This window comes from Oryza sativa, chromosome 11, assembly GCF_034140825.1.
Source record: "Oryza sativa Japonica Group chromosome 11, ASM3414082v1".
NCBI classification, from domain to species: Eukaryota; Viridiplantae; Streptophyta; class Magnoliopsida; order Poales; family Poaceae; genus Oryza; species Oryza sativa.
In genome coordinates this window covers 27,110,896-27,125,901 of record NC_089045.1, presented here as the reverse complement: position 1 = coordinate 27,125,901, position 15,006 = coordinate 27,110,896, and the positions used below count along the sequence as shown (strand labels likewise).

The following is a 15,006-nucleotide window of genomic DNA, read 5'->3' as shown; positions in this document are numbered from 1 at the left end:
CCGCAATCAACTAATTAACTGATCACCACATTACTCGCAGTACACTACAGTAGTAGGAACTGATCATCACATTACTAGTAGTAGACTGATAGAAGAAATAAGATATGATTCAACCAAATTAAGGTGATCGACTGTAGTTACCACGCATAGTTAATCAGAGTAGTATAGTCATCATCTAACAGATCGATCAGCATAACGGCCGTAGACTTGGTTAATTATAATAGTAGTAGTAATCGTAGTAATCATCCTCTTCACTGGGCGGCAGCTTGAGCGTCCTGATCCTCGCGCACTTGGCAAGCAGCTGGGCGTCGTCGTCGACACACAAATCCCAGCAGCTGCACACATCGAGAAGCTCCAGGCGAGGGCAGCCATCGACGATGGCCGTGAGCTCGTCGTTGCTGACGCCGATGCCCTGGACAGTGAGCCGCCGCAGGTGGCGCAGCTCCGCCACCGCGAGCGCGAGCCGCGGCAGCGGGGGACGGCGATGGCCGCCGCTGCTGAGGACGATCTCCTCTAGGAGAGGGCACTTCCTCGTCAGCTCGGCGAATCCTTCCGTGGACATCCTGGTTTCGTCGGAGCACCAAACGGAAATAACCTTCAGAGAAGGCGACCTGTACTTGCAAAGTTGCAAGTTTGTAAATTAGATGAATACCGCTGCGGGAAATTAAGTTGTATAATATATACAAATAAGATGAAGTATGAATATTAAAACTAAAAAAATTGATACTTATGAATTTTGAGGCCTAAAAATGATTAAAATTACTTGGTGTTATGAGAGAAGAAAAAAAGAGACAATTTGAACCATAGATCTATCATCCAATGGCTAGAAATAATTGGGGTGACGTGGCTTCATGAGAGAAGAGATAAATAGCATTAACTACACTTAGTGGGGATGAACTATATAAGTATATTGGATTAAAAGCATTTTTTTATTAGCATCGATATATATCTCGCCTGTTGTGAGTGGTTCAATTATAAGCTGATCGATTGGCGCAGGCTCATGCTTTGAAATTTCGGCCTCCACCGACTAACACAAATCTCCCCGAAATTTTCGGGTTTTTTCAAATGTGTAAATTTGGTCAAAATTTATTCATATTCAGTCAAAATATGTTAAAAATTTTAAATAATCTTAATCCGAAAAACCCAAAAATCACGAAAATTTTAAATTTCCGGCAACCACCAAATTTTCGGTGGCAACTGAAATTGCAAACCCTAGCGCGCGCAGAGGCCAAAACTTTTTTTTTAAAGAAAAAAACACTTCACGGTGCTAGTATATTACTCCTATATACGGCTAGTACGAGTGATTCGGGATATAAATTAATTTATCTTCCCACTTAAATGGTTTATAATTTAAAACTGTAAAATTATTATGTATTAGCATATAGTGTTCTTTTTTTTAACAGTATATGCTACCGATACATTATACTCCATCCGTCCCAAAATATAGCAACATTATATCACATCAAGTATAAGGTTGTAATATTTTGGGACGAAGTGAGTAATGTACTTATATAGTTATATAGGCTTCTATAAAATTAAAAAAAATACTTACCTGTCTCCAATATACTCGAGCAGCTCATCGCTAACAAAATCCTCCCCCTTGAACACCTCGAGCCGGCCGCCGGAGCGGTCGACGGCGACCTTCGCCATGGCGCACATCAGGTCCCTGTCCTGCCCGAGGTGGAGGCACCGGACCGCGCCGCGCAGCATGTCCACGGCTCGCCACAGCTCGGGCACCCTCGCCGCGTCGAGCCACGAGCGGCACGCGAGGCCCGCGCCGGCGAGGACCTCGACGGCGCCCACCTTGGCGAACACCACCGACAGCACGTCCGCCGGCAGCTCCGACCAGTCCCTCCCCGCCGGCGCCGTCGTCTCCGGCGCCGGCAACGGCGGCAGGAGGAGGACATCCATTGTTGTTATTCGTTGGTGGCTGAAAACAAAAATGGATAGTTAGATATATGCATGTATGTGTTTGCCATTGATTTGATTTGATTTGATGGTCAGATTGGGATGAGAAGTTGGAAACTTGTAGTGTTATAATCCATGCATTACCTTTGCTGATGGTGAAGAAGAACACAGTGCAGTTCTTGCGCTGATGTGAGGACGGCCGGCGAGATTTATAGGAGAGATATGGGGATGGAGATTGATCGTTTTTTTTTTTTCATCTCGGTGCAAATGCAAACCTCGCGTTCTACGCCGGTGGCATTGATGAGGCGCTGGAATTCAGGCGCGAGTGCGATTGGCTAAAGTGAGCGGCAGCTACTAGTAGCAAGCAAGCAACCAACATGCTGTGCGACGCGACAGTGTGCGTATTTACTCCCTCCTTCCATTACTCTTCAGATTATAAGTTATTTAAACTTTAATTAAAGTTAAATTGCTTTAAATTTAATTTGTAAAAAAAAAGTAGTAATAGGGCCTCATCAGCAAGCTAGTATATCCTTAGGGCACCCACAATAGTTATCTATAAGCTCTCTACAAGAGATCCATGTCAGCATATTTTCCTACTTGGAATATATTAAATGAAGAGAGAGAGCAAAGCTATCTACTAACTTAGAGATAGTCTATAGAGAAAAACGAGGCAATGTATGAGAGAGCTATAGATACCCATGTAGACATACTATTGAGGTGGTTTAATATTAATCTAGTCTATTGTTGAGATGTACATGTTTTATAGAGAACACCTTACTTTACCATTGCGGGTGCTCTTAGGCTGATCAGCCAAATAAGCCTTTTTCAATTCAGGCAAATCCATTGCATTGATTGGCTTAATTAGTTAATTGGCTGGACATACAAGGGATCTTCTATTTGTGTGTTTAGTTCACACTAAAATTAGAAGTTTGGTTGAAATTGGAACGATGTGATGGAAAAGTTAGAAGTTTGTTAGTATTGGGATTTTTATTTTTTGTGCATGGCCACTAGAGAGTTCACATAATTAGCCTTCACTGATGATCCAACTTCCTTACGGGTCTCACTCTGTTTGGCTGAAAAGCTTCGGCCCAAGCCTCAGCCAAACAAGCCAGACACAAATATATTATAAAAATATATTTAATTATAGATTTAATAAAATTAATTTGGTATTATAAATATTATATTATATTTGCCTATAATCTTAATCAATCTTATAGTAGTTTGACTTTGATCAAAATGTTTGTTTCTGTGGTTCGCTCATATAATATTAGACTACTTAGGCCCCGTTCTAAAGTGGCGGGTTAATATGATGTTACCATCCAATGCACTATTCACACAGCTACCAACTAAAGTGGCAAGTTAATGTGCTGCTATCTACTCCATCCATTCCAAAAAAAAATTCAATCCTAGGTTTAAATTTGGACGTACATTATGTCTAGATCAACCCAGGATTGGTTTTTTCTGACAGAGGGAGTATTATTTAGACTGCTACCAATTCAGCTCAACGTAGCCAAATCTGCGCATTAGAATGGAGCCTAAAATAAATGTTTGCTTCCAAGTCCAACCCAACTAGTCAGCTTCCTCTTCTTTCATGTTAACAAACAAAGCCCGAATCCCTATCAACCACCTTACTTTCTTTTCCATGGGATTTTTGTTGAGCCCGCAGCTTCCATAATTGAATTGGGCCTCAGCTCATCCCATCAACTGGTTTTTGCTGGTCCAACCAATCCAGTTTAATTAAAAACCGGTTCAATTGATTTTTATTCCTGTTCGATTGCACACACGTTTATTTTAGTTAACCAGATAGGCCAAGGCCATTTTGTAGGTTTTTTAGGTAGGACCATCGGTACGATCCTAATAAGTACTATGAAATTTGTAAGATTCAAATTATATAAGAAAATTTTCATATATGACCATTTGGAACAAAGGATTAATTGTGGCTTTTGGAGGGGGAGAGAGAGAGTGTGTGAGTGAGAAAGGTTAGTGAGACATGTAAAAAAAAATGAATCTATTGAATCTGACAGTGGCTAACTAGAGGATGGCTTATGGGATGCCATTATATAGGGATTCAAAGTTTAGATTTTGGTTGAAATTGAAGATGATGTGAGTGAAAAGTTGTATGTATATGATAGGTTGATGTGATGGAAAAGGACTGAAGTTTGGATCCAAATTTTGGATCTAAACACATCCATTGTTGGTCTTTAAAAAACCAGGACTTGTACCATCCAACTTCTATGCTTGGATCGTCCTACATGAACAACAGATGAACATGCAGCAGGTAGCATCTTTAATCTGCAGCACTCGTGTTAGGTGATAACCAATTGTCATTACACGAGAAAAAAAGCAGAGGACAAAAACAAAAGCTAACCACTGGTTTAGTACACATCTGATGATAATCTCACTAACAAGTGATCGACAAGACAACCAAGTGATTGGCCTTCATGGTCGTCGCCTTGCAAACAGACATATCTCACCTCGACATTGTCCGTGTGGATCTGTTAGCATCATGGAATCGATCTACCTGCATCTCTGATCTGAGATACTTTTTGCTCGTGTAGAGATCGCCGGTTCAAACGTTTTCTTCCGGTAAGTTTGGATGGGTGATTTCCTTCAACTTTACATAAAACATGAGAATTTTGGAATAATTTTTTTTTGGTTGAGTGGAAGATAAGAATTATAGATAGTATTGATGTACATGTGGCCTCAGAAAATAAAAGGTTCTAATGTTTTTTTTTAGACCTTGAAAACTGCTTGGGCTTTGCCTATGTAATGAAATAATACCCTCTTTAGCCAAAAGAACAAGTTGTTTTATATCCCAAAAAACAAGTTGTTTTAAATTATGTGCAATTACACGAGTTAACTTTGAGCATAAATAGGATTTTGGTATATGAAAATGGCAAAAAGAAAAATCGCCAACACGCAAAAGTCTTAGGGGAAGGTGAGAGATATGACACGCAAGAACTTGCTAAACCAGGTGTGACTCCTAAGGGGAAGATGAGAGATGTGAAACTAAGCCAAGCTATGTGCCTAATAACAACCCGATAGGATTGGCCATGGTCTCAACCCATTGCCTTCCTTCTTGCCCAATTCACTCCACCATACTGTTGGCACCTATGATAGAACATTGTCGAAGACGCGGGTGTTCCTTTATTTTCATAAGTGCTAGGCAACATGAGTGCAAGGGAGTCGAAACCTCTTCCTGTCTTGCTTGTGCAGGCGACATCGCGAGGTTTGCCACCAATCTTGGAGCATCAATAAACATAGTTTCCATAGCATTACACTTTTGTAACTATTATTGTTTTGAAAAAATTATACCAAAGAACTATATGCAGCCAAAACTGTATAATCTGACTTTGAAAAATCCAAAAACGGTTTTACTTTTTACCGAAGGAAGCATATACAATTGAAATACTTTCCTTAGAAACATATACTTGAGTAACCTCCATTTTAAATAATCAATAGGTGATATTTATATTCAACATACCTCCAATAATTTTAACCACCATAAAACACCTCAAAACAAACTGGTTGTTCCCCGGGAAATTTTTAGATTTTTTTAAATATTTGTGAATTTGGTAATAATTTATTCAAATTCAATATAAATGTGTTAAATTTTCAAAAAAAATCGTTCGATATTTCGGTGCCACCGAAATTTTCCTGCTTACCGAAATGGAAAACACTGGTTGTCCCAGCAATGGAAGCCTTTAAAAGCCAGCAATTTACACTATAGGGCTGTGTTTGCATCCCCATGTTCCCAACACTTCTCCCTCGTTTTCCGTGTGCACGTTTTTCAAACTACTAAACGATGCGTTTTTTTGTAAAAAGTTTATATACGAAAGTTGCTTTAAAAAATCAAATTAATCCATTTTTTGAAAAAAAAATTAGCTAATACTTAATTAATCACGCGCTAATAGACCGCTCCGTTTCCGTGCGGGAGGGATTAGTTCCCATCGCTGGAATCCGAACACAGCCCAAGTCACAACTCGACCGTGTTCGCCGAGAAACCAAGCCACGGTCACCATGGCGCACGCCGGCGATGCCACGGCGCCGCTCCTCTCCTCGCCGGCCAAGCCCGGCGACGAGCCCCGCCGCAACATGTACGCCTTCGGCTGCGCCACCCTCGCCTCCATGACCACCATCCTCATGGGCTACAGTACGTGTGCAAGTTCTTGAGCACGACGCACGCATCAATGGAGCAAGCTCATCGTGTTTTGTGTGCTTTGCAGATCTCGCGCTGATGAGCGGCGCGCAGCTGTTCGTCCGGGAGGACGTGGGGCTGAGCGACGCGCAGATCGAGGTGCTCGCCGGGTCGATGAACGTGTTCATGCTCGTGTCCATCCTCGCCGCCGGCTGGGCGGCCGACGTGCTCGGCCGCCGCGGCACGCTCGTGCTGGCGAACGCGTACCTCATGGCCGGCGCGCTCGCCATGTCGCTCGGCGCCACCTACGCCGCGCTCATGGCCGCGCGCTTCGTCACCAGCGTCGGCGTCGGCTTCTCCCTCGTCGTCGCGCCCGTGTACAACGCCGAGATCTCGCCGGCCTCCGCCCGCGGCGTCCTCTCCTCGCTGCTCGATGTAACGCTCGCATCATAGCTCTAGTAGTGTTTGATTTGGGTCGCTCTGATCGATGCTCCGCTTGCGTGTGTCAGATGTTCGTCAACGTCGGGATCTTGCTGAGCTACGTGTCGAACTACGCGTTGGCCGGATTGCCGGTGCACGTCGGGTGGCGCGTCATGTACGGCATCGGCGTGCTCCCGCCGGTGTTCCTCGCCGCGGGCGTGCTCGCCATGCCGGAGTCGCCGCGCTGGCTCGCCATGCGCGGTCGCCACGCCGACGCGCGCGCGGTGCTCGTGCGCACCTCCGACTCCGTCGAGGAGGCCGAGCTCCGCCTCGAGGAGATCAAGCGAGCCGTCGAGGCGCCGCAGGAGTCCGCCGGCGTCGGCGTGTGGCGGGAGCTCCTCCTGCGGCCGTCGGCGATGGTCCGGCGGATCGTCACCTGCGTTGTCGGCCTCCACTTCTTCCAGCAAGCGTCCGGCATCGACGCCATCGTGCTGTACAGCCCGCTGGTGTTCAAGAAGGCAGGCATGGCGTCGAACACCTCCGTCCTGGGCGCCACGGTCGCCGTCGGCGTCGTCAAGACGTGCTTCATCCTCGTCGCCACGCTCCTCTCCGACCGCCTCGGCCGCCGCCCGCTCCTGCTCGCCAGCACCGGCGGCGTGGCCGTCACCCTCACCTCGCTCGCCCTCGCCCTCCGCGTCGCGTCGCCGTCCACGGCGAGCGCCGCGGCGTGCGTGGCGTCCGTGATGGCGTTCGTGGCGGCGTTCTCCGTCGGGTTCGGGCCGATGACGGCGACGTACACCGCCGAGATCATGCCGCTGCGGCTGCGCGCGCAGGGCGCGAGCCTCGGCATGGCCGTGAACCGGCTGACGTGCGGCGTGGTGAGCATGACTTTCATCTCGCTCGCCGGCGGGATCACCATGGCCGGGTGCTTCTTCCTCTACGCCGGCGTGGCGGCGGTGGCGTGCGTGTTCGTGTACGTGCGGCTGCCGGAGACGAGGGGGCGGAGCTTGGAGGACATGGACGTGCTCTTCGCCAAGTGATCAACGTACTATTTCATTACTACATTTTTTATGGAAGAGTATGAAGAATTTATTTATTCTTAACTTTGATTTTCTCCATCCAAGAAGGGACGATGTAACATTTAGCAACCAAAATGCATTGGAGGTGTTATCAGTTACTTCGTATAGATGGACAAATGGGCCGCCTGACACGACCTGGCCTGGGCACAACTAGAGCATGGCATGGCCCAACATACTTTTCGTGTCGTTTCGGGCTAGCTCACAGGTTGTACCTGCGACCCAGGCACGACCCGTGTCTTATTGGGCTGTCCATTGTGCTCACCTTGAAATAAGTCTATTTTGCCTCTCTCATTTCTTTGGGCCATGTCTTATATTCCTAGATAAGTCCATTTTGAGTCCCTTACTTATTTAGGTCGTATCTATATGGTTGGAAAAAGTCTCTTTTCCCTCTCTGATTGTTCGGCCGAACTGACCCGTTGTACCGAAGAAGAGGCCCAGGCACAACCTATTGGTCGGGCCGGGCCGACACGGGACCGACAACAGTCAGGCCTTGCTGTGCCTTGGTCGGGCCAAATCTCCATGCTGTGGGCCAGACCGTCGAGCTATGGGCCTTTTGGCCAACTATATAGGTTAGCATTCCGCATCTATAAGAGTCTCAAACACAACCAACCTATATGCATGCGTAAATACATGGGCAACCTTCGTAGTTCACTATAAAATGCCCATCTATTTGTTGGTCACGTAATAATTTCACAAAATCTTAACAATTATTCGATGTCGTGAGTTTGTCGATTTGTCTCCTTCCCTGAGCTAATGCTGGCCCATGGTCATCCTCCTCTTTTGTGGCCAAGGGGCCACAACAAGCCTACTCCTCCGTCCTCCCTCTAAAACCACTTCCTTGACCTAACCCTCTCCAACCATCTTCGCCCCAAGCACCTGGATCTTAGGGTAAAGACAACTCCGGGCTAATCTGACAATCATGGAGTTGATGATAGAGATGGAGAGAAGTATTCTCAAATGCCTAATTTTGGAGTGACATTTAGACTGTGCTAGTTGAAGCTCACCTTTTGCTTGAACATGGCTAGCTGGCCAATTTTTTTGCATAACCAGATGTAACAAGAGAAGATATTTATTTGAGTGTGTTAGGGGGCGTATTTGCGGGTGATGAGTATGGTGTTGTGTGTATGAGTGTGTGCATATGCGTGTGCCGTGTAATCGAAAAAATGTTTATTTAAGAATAGTTATGCAAATCTAATATCGAACACGGAAGAATTTTCCAGTTCATGTAGAAGTCATACTTTTTAAAAAAATTAAAAGTTTATGTGAAAATCATGTAAAATTAATGCATGCCTTTCAAAAGAATCATAAGTGTTTAGCACTCATGTACTTCTAGCTTGAATTATTATTAATTAGTATATATATCACAAATTTTTTCTTTAAGAAAATTCTTTCATTGGTCTTATCACTATTGAAGTATTGATTGAGTAGATTTGGGATTGTACTGTTGACCTGCCTTCGGTGCTTTTGGATCCTATATTCCTACTCCTACAAGAACAAAAGACACAGCATTAGCAGAACATTAATCTTTGCCGGCACAAGTACGAATAGTACTACTGTTTGGTGATAAGATTCACTTGTCATGAGCTCATAGACAAACAAAGGTTAGCCACCCATCAGGCATTCAGGCCATCAGTTGACACCAAAATTCTCAAAATAAAAACAATTACTTACGCCAATATAGAAGGGAAAACCCAACAACTGAGTTAACAGCTTTTAACTCTACATGCCTCACTGATGGGCCAGGCTGCTAATAGTCTCACTTTGGACATCCGTTATGTGGATCATTTGGAGCATGAGCATCCATGCATCCCTAATGATATTCATTATTGTTGTTATTGTAGATAACTTTAGAGGCATGATTAATTATTTTATGATTCAGCGACATGTACCTGTGATGATTGATTAGACAGGTACTCACTTAACAATGTAAGTACTATCTGTCCAAAAAAAACTTAATCTAAGAGGGGTCACAACGAATCCAGTTGATTTTTAGAAAATATAGAGGAACTAGATTTTTCAAGATTATCAGAAAATGTCCTTGGAAAATAAGATTACTGGAAAATGGAAGTGTCATAAACATGTCTGCGTTTTTCTTTTTGTCGAACAGATTACATTTTTGGATTTTATTAACCAAATAACTTGTTGCTCTCAAGTGGAAGATATATTTAACCATCAAAGATGGATGAACTGATTGAACGTTGATGTTTCCGCCATTGCTGCTTTTAATTTGGTAAATGGAGTAAAAATATTTTATTTTACACAACTTCGTGATGGTTAATTAAGATTGTTTTTGGTCAACCATTAAGCTGGACACACTAATGGTTCTCATGGATTGAAATTCCTGATTCCATTTAACAGGAAGAGTTTCCCACCGCATTGCTAGCTGACAGCATGTGATCTGCCTTCCTCACACCTAAGCTCCCCCAGTCTCCAACTCAAATGTATCATTAGGAATTTAGGATTTCCCCTTTGTTTTTATTTTCTTCTGTGTTGGCTGCTAGCCTTCTACGGATTGTTGTGGAATCAGGGAGCCCTATAGCTGTGTGTCTGATGTGTACTCTATTTTGTAATCTTATTGACTTCGAGTGCGGGTTTTGGAATCTGTAACAGGTAGCTTCTGATGTCTAAATTTGCAGAATCTCGCAACTGATTTGTAATAGGAGTTAAGTAGAGTTGAAATTTTGATTTCATTCTTGCTCCCAAAGGTAGAAACTGTGCCATGGAAGATGTGTACCTTTGAGCAAGTGGTCCTTTCTCGCCTTTGGTGAGAAGTGCCTAATTCTAACTATTGTACTTGTACAACAATACAACATATACAATTCAATAAAGTGTAACAATAAAAGATCAGTTGATAAGTTATAGTGAGATTGGGGGATCATAGGAGTATGGTCCTTCACAGTTTGCTTAGCTTTCTGTACATCCTACCTGTTCATTTGACAAGTTGCGCTGTCATTGTTATGAACTGGTTTCAAATCAGTAGATATATTACATATTTTCATCATTATAACTTATAAATCAACCTGGCAACATTTTGCAGTGGTCTTACATGTAAATCCAATGATTGAAAATAGTGGGTCCGCCGTATTTAACGTAAAATCAATGGTTAGATATATATTTTAGTATTATTGGAAATTCATCTAATTTATTTGAGCAACTTATGAGCGTCATTTGGTGATTTAGAAGCGTTTGTAGAAATCATACGTGGTGGTTTGAGAGTGTTTGTAGAAAGTTTAATGGACTTTACTATACAATAGATAGATGATCATGTCAATTAATTACTAATATTGACCAACTTACCAGCCAAATTTTCACCCTATTAATTGTCCGGAGTATTAGATGATAAATAATTGAAAATTGAGTTATATTTGCTACTTCATATTTACTCTCTGATTCCATTGCAAATTATCACCATATCCTTTTTGTCAATCATCATGTCCTCCCGTTGATCCTTAGATTTCTCTCTTGCAACTACTTCGTCAGTTCGTCTCAGTTATTGAATGATGTGCTGGAAATGAGATACGACAGTTATAGCTTGATTTGGTCAAATATGAGCAAAGCTTGCTAAATCATGTTTCCGTTAGGACTGTAGTTGGATTACGGATTCATCATGGTCACGCTAAACAATCACTTATTTCATCCGTTTTATATTGTAGTAAGTTTTTTTATTTTTTTTAAGTCAAACTTCTTAAAAATTTGATTAAATTTATAGAATAGCAACATTTATAGCATTATTTTAGTCTTATTAAATCTAATATTAAATATATTTTAATAGTTTCTTTGTTTATGTTGAAAATATTGTTATATTTTTCTATAAACTTAACTAAAGTTAAAGTTGTTTGACTTTTAAAAAATCAAAGCGACCTATAAATCTTTGATTTTATATGTACTAGAAAAATGACCGTGCCCTGTAACAGGCGAATGCTATTTTAATCTTATTATTGTCATATGGTTTAGCTAGAATGAAATTTACTGTGTTAAATTCGCTTAGATGTATATCTGTTAGAAAATCGTAAGCTGCAATTAGGAATTCGATCGTCCCAAGTTAGAATGCGAGTTTTTTTAATGAGATTTCTTATACGATTCTCCTTTTGTATTTAAAAAAGTGAACGAACTTAAAAACTGACTCAAATACAGAATTGTGTTTCTAAAAGTGAACGAATTTAAAAACCAACTTATACACGGATAACGTACCAAAATACCAGTAAAAATATCTTCAACTTTTATAATAGTAGAGATATACTTCTGCATCATATCATAATGTGATTCATATCTCTGCCTTCCAGTCTACGGCAGTAAAAGTGAATGGAAATTACTTTCCAATAATCGGAGGTTGCCCACCATGATGATGTAGGTCACTGTTGTCAGTATGTCGCCCTGCTTTTAATCCCATTCGCTTCACACCACACACACAGCTTAGCTCTCGCCCAAACCAAACCTCGCCATGGCGAGCGACGGCGACGCCGCCGCGCCGCTCCTCACGCCGTCCGGCGACAACGACGACGAGCCCCGGCGCCGCCGCAACATGTTCGCCTTCGGCTGCGCCACGCTCGCCTCCATGACCACCATCCTCATGGGCTACAGTACGTGCACTCATCGAGTTCTTGGCAACACATCCATGGAGGTAGTTCGATCGTGTTGTGTGTGCTTGCAGATCTCGCGCTGATGAGCGGCGCGCAGCTGTTCGTCCGGGAGGACATGGGGCTGAGCGACGCCGAGATCGAGGTGCTCGCCGGGTCCATGAACGTGTTCATGCTGGCGTCCATCCTCGCCGCCGGCTGGGCGGCGGACACGCTGGGCCGCCGCGGCACGATCGTGCTGGCGAACGCGTTCCTCATGGCCGGCGCGCTCGCCATGTCGCTCGGCGCCACCTACGCCGCGCTCATGGCGGCGCGGTTCGTGACCAGCGTCGGCGTCGGGTTCGCCCGCGTCGTCGCGCCCGTGTACAACGCCGAGATCTCGCCGGCGTCGACTCGCGGCGTCTTGACCTCGTTGCTTGACGTACGTATATATGCGTCCGTCGATCTGGCCATGTAGAATCTGTCGTCGTCCTTCCAGTGTCGAACACCTTGTTAGGCCTCCATTGATCGATCTCGCTCTCGCCTCGTGCAGATGTTCATCAACGTCGGCATCCTGCTCAGCTACGTGTCGAACTACGCCTTCGCCGGCCTGCCGGTGCACCTCGGCTGGCGCGTCATGTTCGCCATCGGAGCGGTCCCGCCCGTGTTCCTCGCCGCGGCCGTGCTCGCCATGCCGGAGTCGCCGCGCTGGCTCGCCATGCGCGGTCGCCACGCCGACGCGCGCGTCGTGCTCGCACGCACCTCCGACTCCGCCGAGGAGGCCGACCTCCGCCTCGAGGAGATCAAGCACGCCGTCGCGGAGCCGCACGATGCGGGCGGCGGCGTGTGGCGGGAGCTGCTCTTCCGGCCGTCGGCCATGGTCCGGCGCATCCTCGCCACCGTCATCGGGTTACAGTTCTTCCAGCAAGCGTCCGGCATCGACGCCATCGTGCTGTACAGCCCGCTGGTGTTCAAGAAGGCAGGCATGGCGTCGAACACCTCCGTCCTGGGCGCCACCATCGCCATCGGCGTCGTCAAGACGTGCTTCATCCTCGTCGCCACGCTCCTCTCCGACCGCCTCGGCCGCCGCCCGCTCCTGCTCGCCAGCACGGGCGGCATGGCCGTCACCCTGACCTCGCTCGCCCTCACGCTCCGCGTCGCGTCGCCGCCGTCCACGGCGAGCTCCGCGGCGTGCGTGGCGTCCGTGGTGGCGTTCGTGGCGGCGTTCTCCGTCGGGCTCGGGCCGACGACGGCGACGTACACGGCGGAGGTGATGCCGCTGCGGCTGCGCGCGCAGGGCACGGGGCTCGGCGTGGCGGTGAACCGGCTGGCATGCGGCGCGGTGACCATGACGTTCATATCGCTCGCCGACGGGATCACCATGGCCGGGTGCTTCTTCCTCTACGCCGGCGTGGCGGCGGCGGCGTGCGTGTTCGTCTACGTGTGGCTGCCGGAGACGAGGGGGAGAAGCTTGGAGAACATGGACATGGTCTTCTCCAAGTGATTGAGCTCTTGCTTTTTGCACCAAAATTTTTTTAGACAAAACTCAATTTGTCTCCAAATGATTTGAGGTCTCATATGAAGCAAACATTATTTCAGCAAATAAAAGAAAAATCCAGGTAGCAGAAGACTCTGAAGAATGATGTATTAGCTTTGCTTTTATTATCTAAAAAAAAATTAGCTTTGCTTTTAGGTAGCAGAAGACTCTGAAGAATGACTCTCACAGTCATATTTGTTTTTTTTTAACTTATAGAAGTTAAATTTAAACTTGTATGTTTATGGAGTGGTATCACATACTAATCTATATTGTCATTTTTTTGAATTTTTTTCATAATTATTTGGATTACATGTAAAGAACGAGAGGATGTCCTCTCGAGGGATTAAAAGAGTTTGCCCATACTGTTCTACTCCCTCCGGTTCCATAATTCTTTACGTTCTAGACAGTGACACAGTTTTCAAAATATATCTTTGACTATGTTTTTTATTATAATATATAATTAATAAATAAATATTTTTTATTATAGTGCTTTAAAGATAAATCTATATATGGTTGTCCTCAACCTTATTTAAAACTAACTTGAGGGAGTAACATTTAGGAACCAAAATATTTTTTTGCCCCCCAAACTTTTAGATATGTGGCCATTGCCTTGTTATCCAAGCAAGAATGGCCTCGAGATTCATGCAAGAAGCGAAAAAAAAAATCAAATCGACCATGTGCAAGTAGGAGTCAAGCTCCAAACCACTTGTATGGAGATTACGTTGCTAGCCAACCAAAAAACAGAGTAGTTTTGACTATAGAATACAAGTTATATAGTAGTAGTTGTAATGTAATTATACTGTTACATTTATTTTTCACCTAAAAACTATCGAATATTATATCGAATATTATATAGCTACTTCCTATGGGACTAGCTGTATCTATGGCATATTTTCCACGAAAAACAGTCAATTGTTTTCTCATAATATATTAGATTCAGTTACACTTTAATTACATTACATTATAATTTCTGAAACTTCCACAACAATATCCATTACTTACATCCATTACTTACGTTGTAATTTTTCTAGTACGCAGTTATTGAAAAATGAGATATTAATAAACCTATTTACTCTCTTCCTCTTTTAATATATAATGTTGTTGACTTGTTTGACGTTTTATCTTATTAAAAAATTATATAATTACCATTTACTTTGTTGTAATTTGTTCTATCATTAAAAAATACTTTAAGTATATTTTTCATATTTGCGTAATTTTTTTGTCAAACATATGTAAAAAATCAATTATGCCATATAAAAGAGAAGTAGCAATCACATTTGGAAATAATTAACCAAAATCAAGTTCACATTTTTAGCATACCACTAAAATCATCTAAGAGCGTTGGCTGGTGCAGGGCCAGAGTACCCT

At 44.2% G+C, this 15,006-nt stretch overlaps 3 protein-coding genes across 3 annotated transcripts; 2 read left to right on the top strand and 1 right to left on the bottom strand.

Annotated features, from left to right (window-relative positions):
• Nucleotides 1-89: 89 nt before the first annotated feature.
• LOC4350984 (putative F-box/LRR-repeat protein 23) lies at nt 90-2,091 on the bottom strand. The gene is made up of 3 exons (XM_015760866.3): nt 2,053-2,091; nt 1,553-1,930; nt 90-611 (listed from the first exon to the last, which is right to left on the bottom strand). Exons 2-3 carry the CDS (start codon nt 1,909-1,911, stop codon nt 212-214), a joined length of 759 nt encoding a protein of 252 aa, XP_015616352.2. The 5' UTR covers nt 1,912-1,930; nt 2,053-2,091; the 3' UTR covers nt 90-211.
• A 3,770-nt stretch (nt 2,092-5,861) lies between these two features.
• LOC4350983 (polyol transporter 5) lies at nt 5,862-7,836 on the top strand. Its single transcript, XM_015761539.3, has 3 exons — nt 5,862-6,061; nt 6,135-6,481; nt 6,556-7,836. Exons 1-3 carry the CDS (start codon nt 5,929-5,931, stop codon nt 7,504-7,506), a joined length of 1,431 nt encoding a protein of 476 aa, XP_015617025.1. The 5' UTR covers nt 5,862-5,928; the 3' UTR covers nt 7,507-7,836.
• A 4,091-nt stretch (nt 7,837-11,927) lies between these two features.
• Nucleotides 11,928-13,797, top strand: LOC107276655 (polyol transporter 5). Its single transcript, XM_015761153.3, has 3 exons — nt 11,928-12,125; nt 12,197-12,543; nt 12,655-13,797. The coding sequence occupies exons 1-3, from the start codon at nt 11,987-11,989 to the stop codon at nt 13,603-13,605; spliced, it is 1,437 nt and encodes a 478-aa protein (XP_015616639.1). The 5' UTR covers nt 11,928-11,986; the 3' UTR covers nt 13,606-13,797.
• The last annotated feature ends 1,209 nt before the right edge of the window (nt 13,798-15,006 follow it).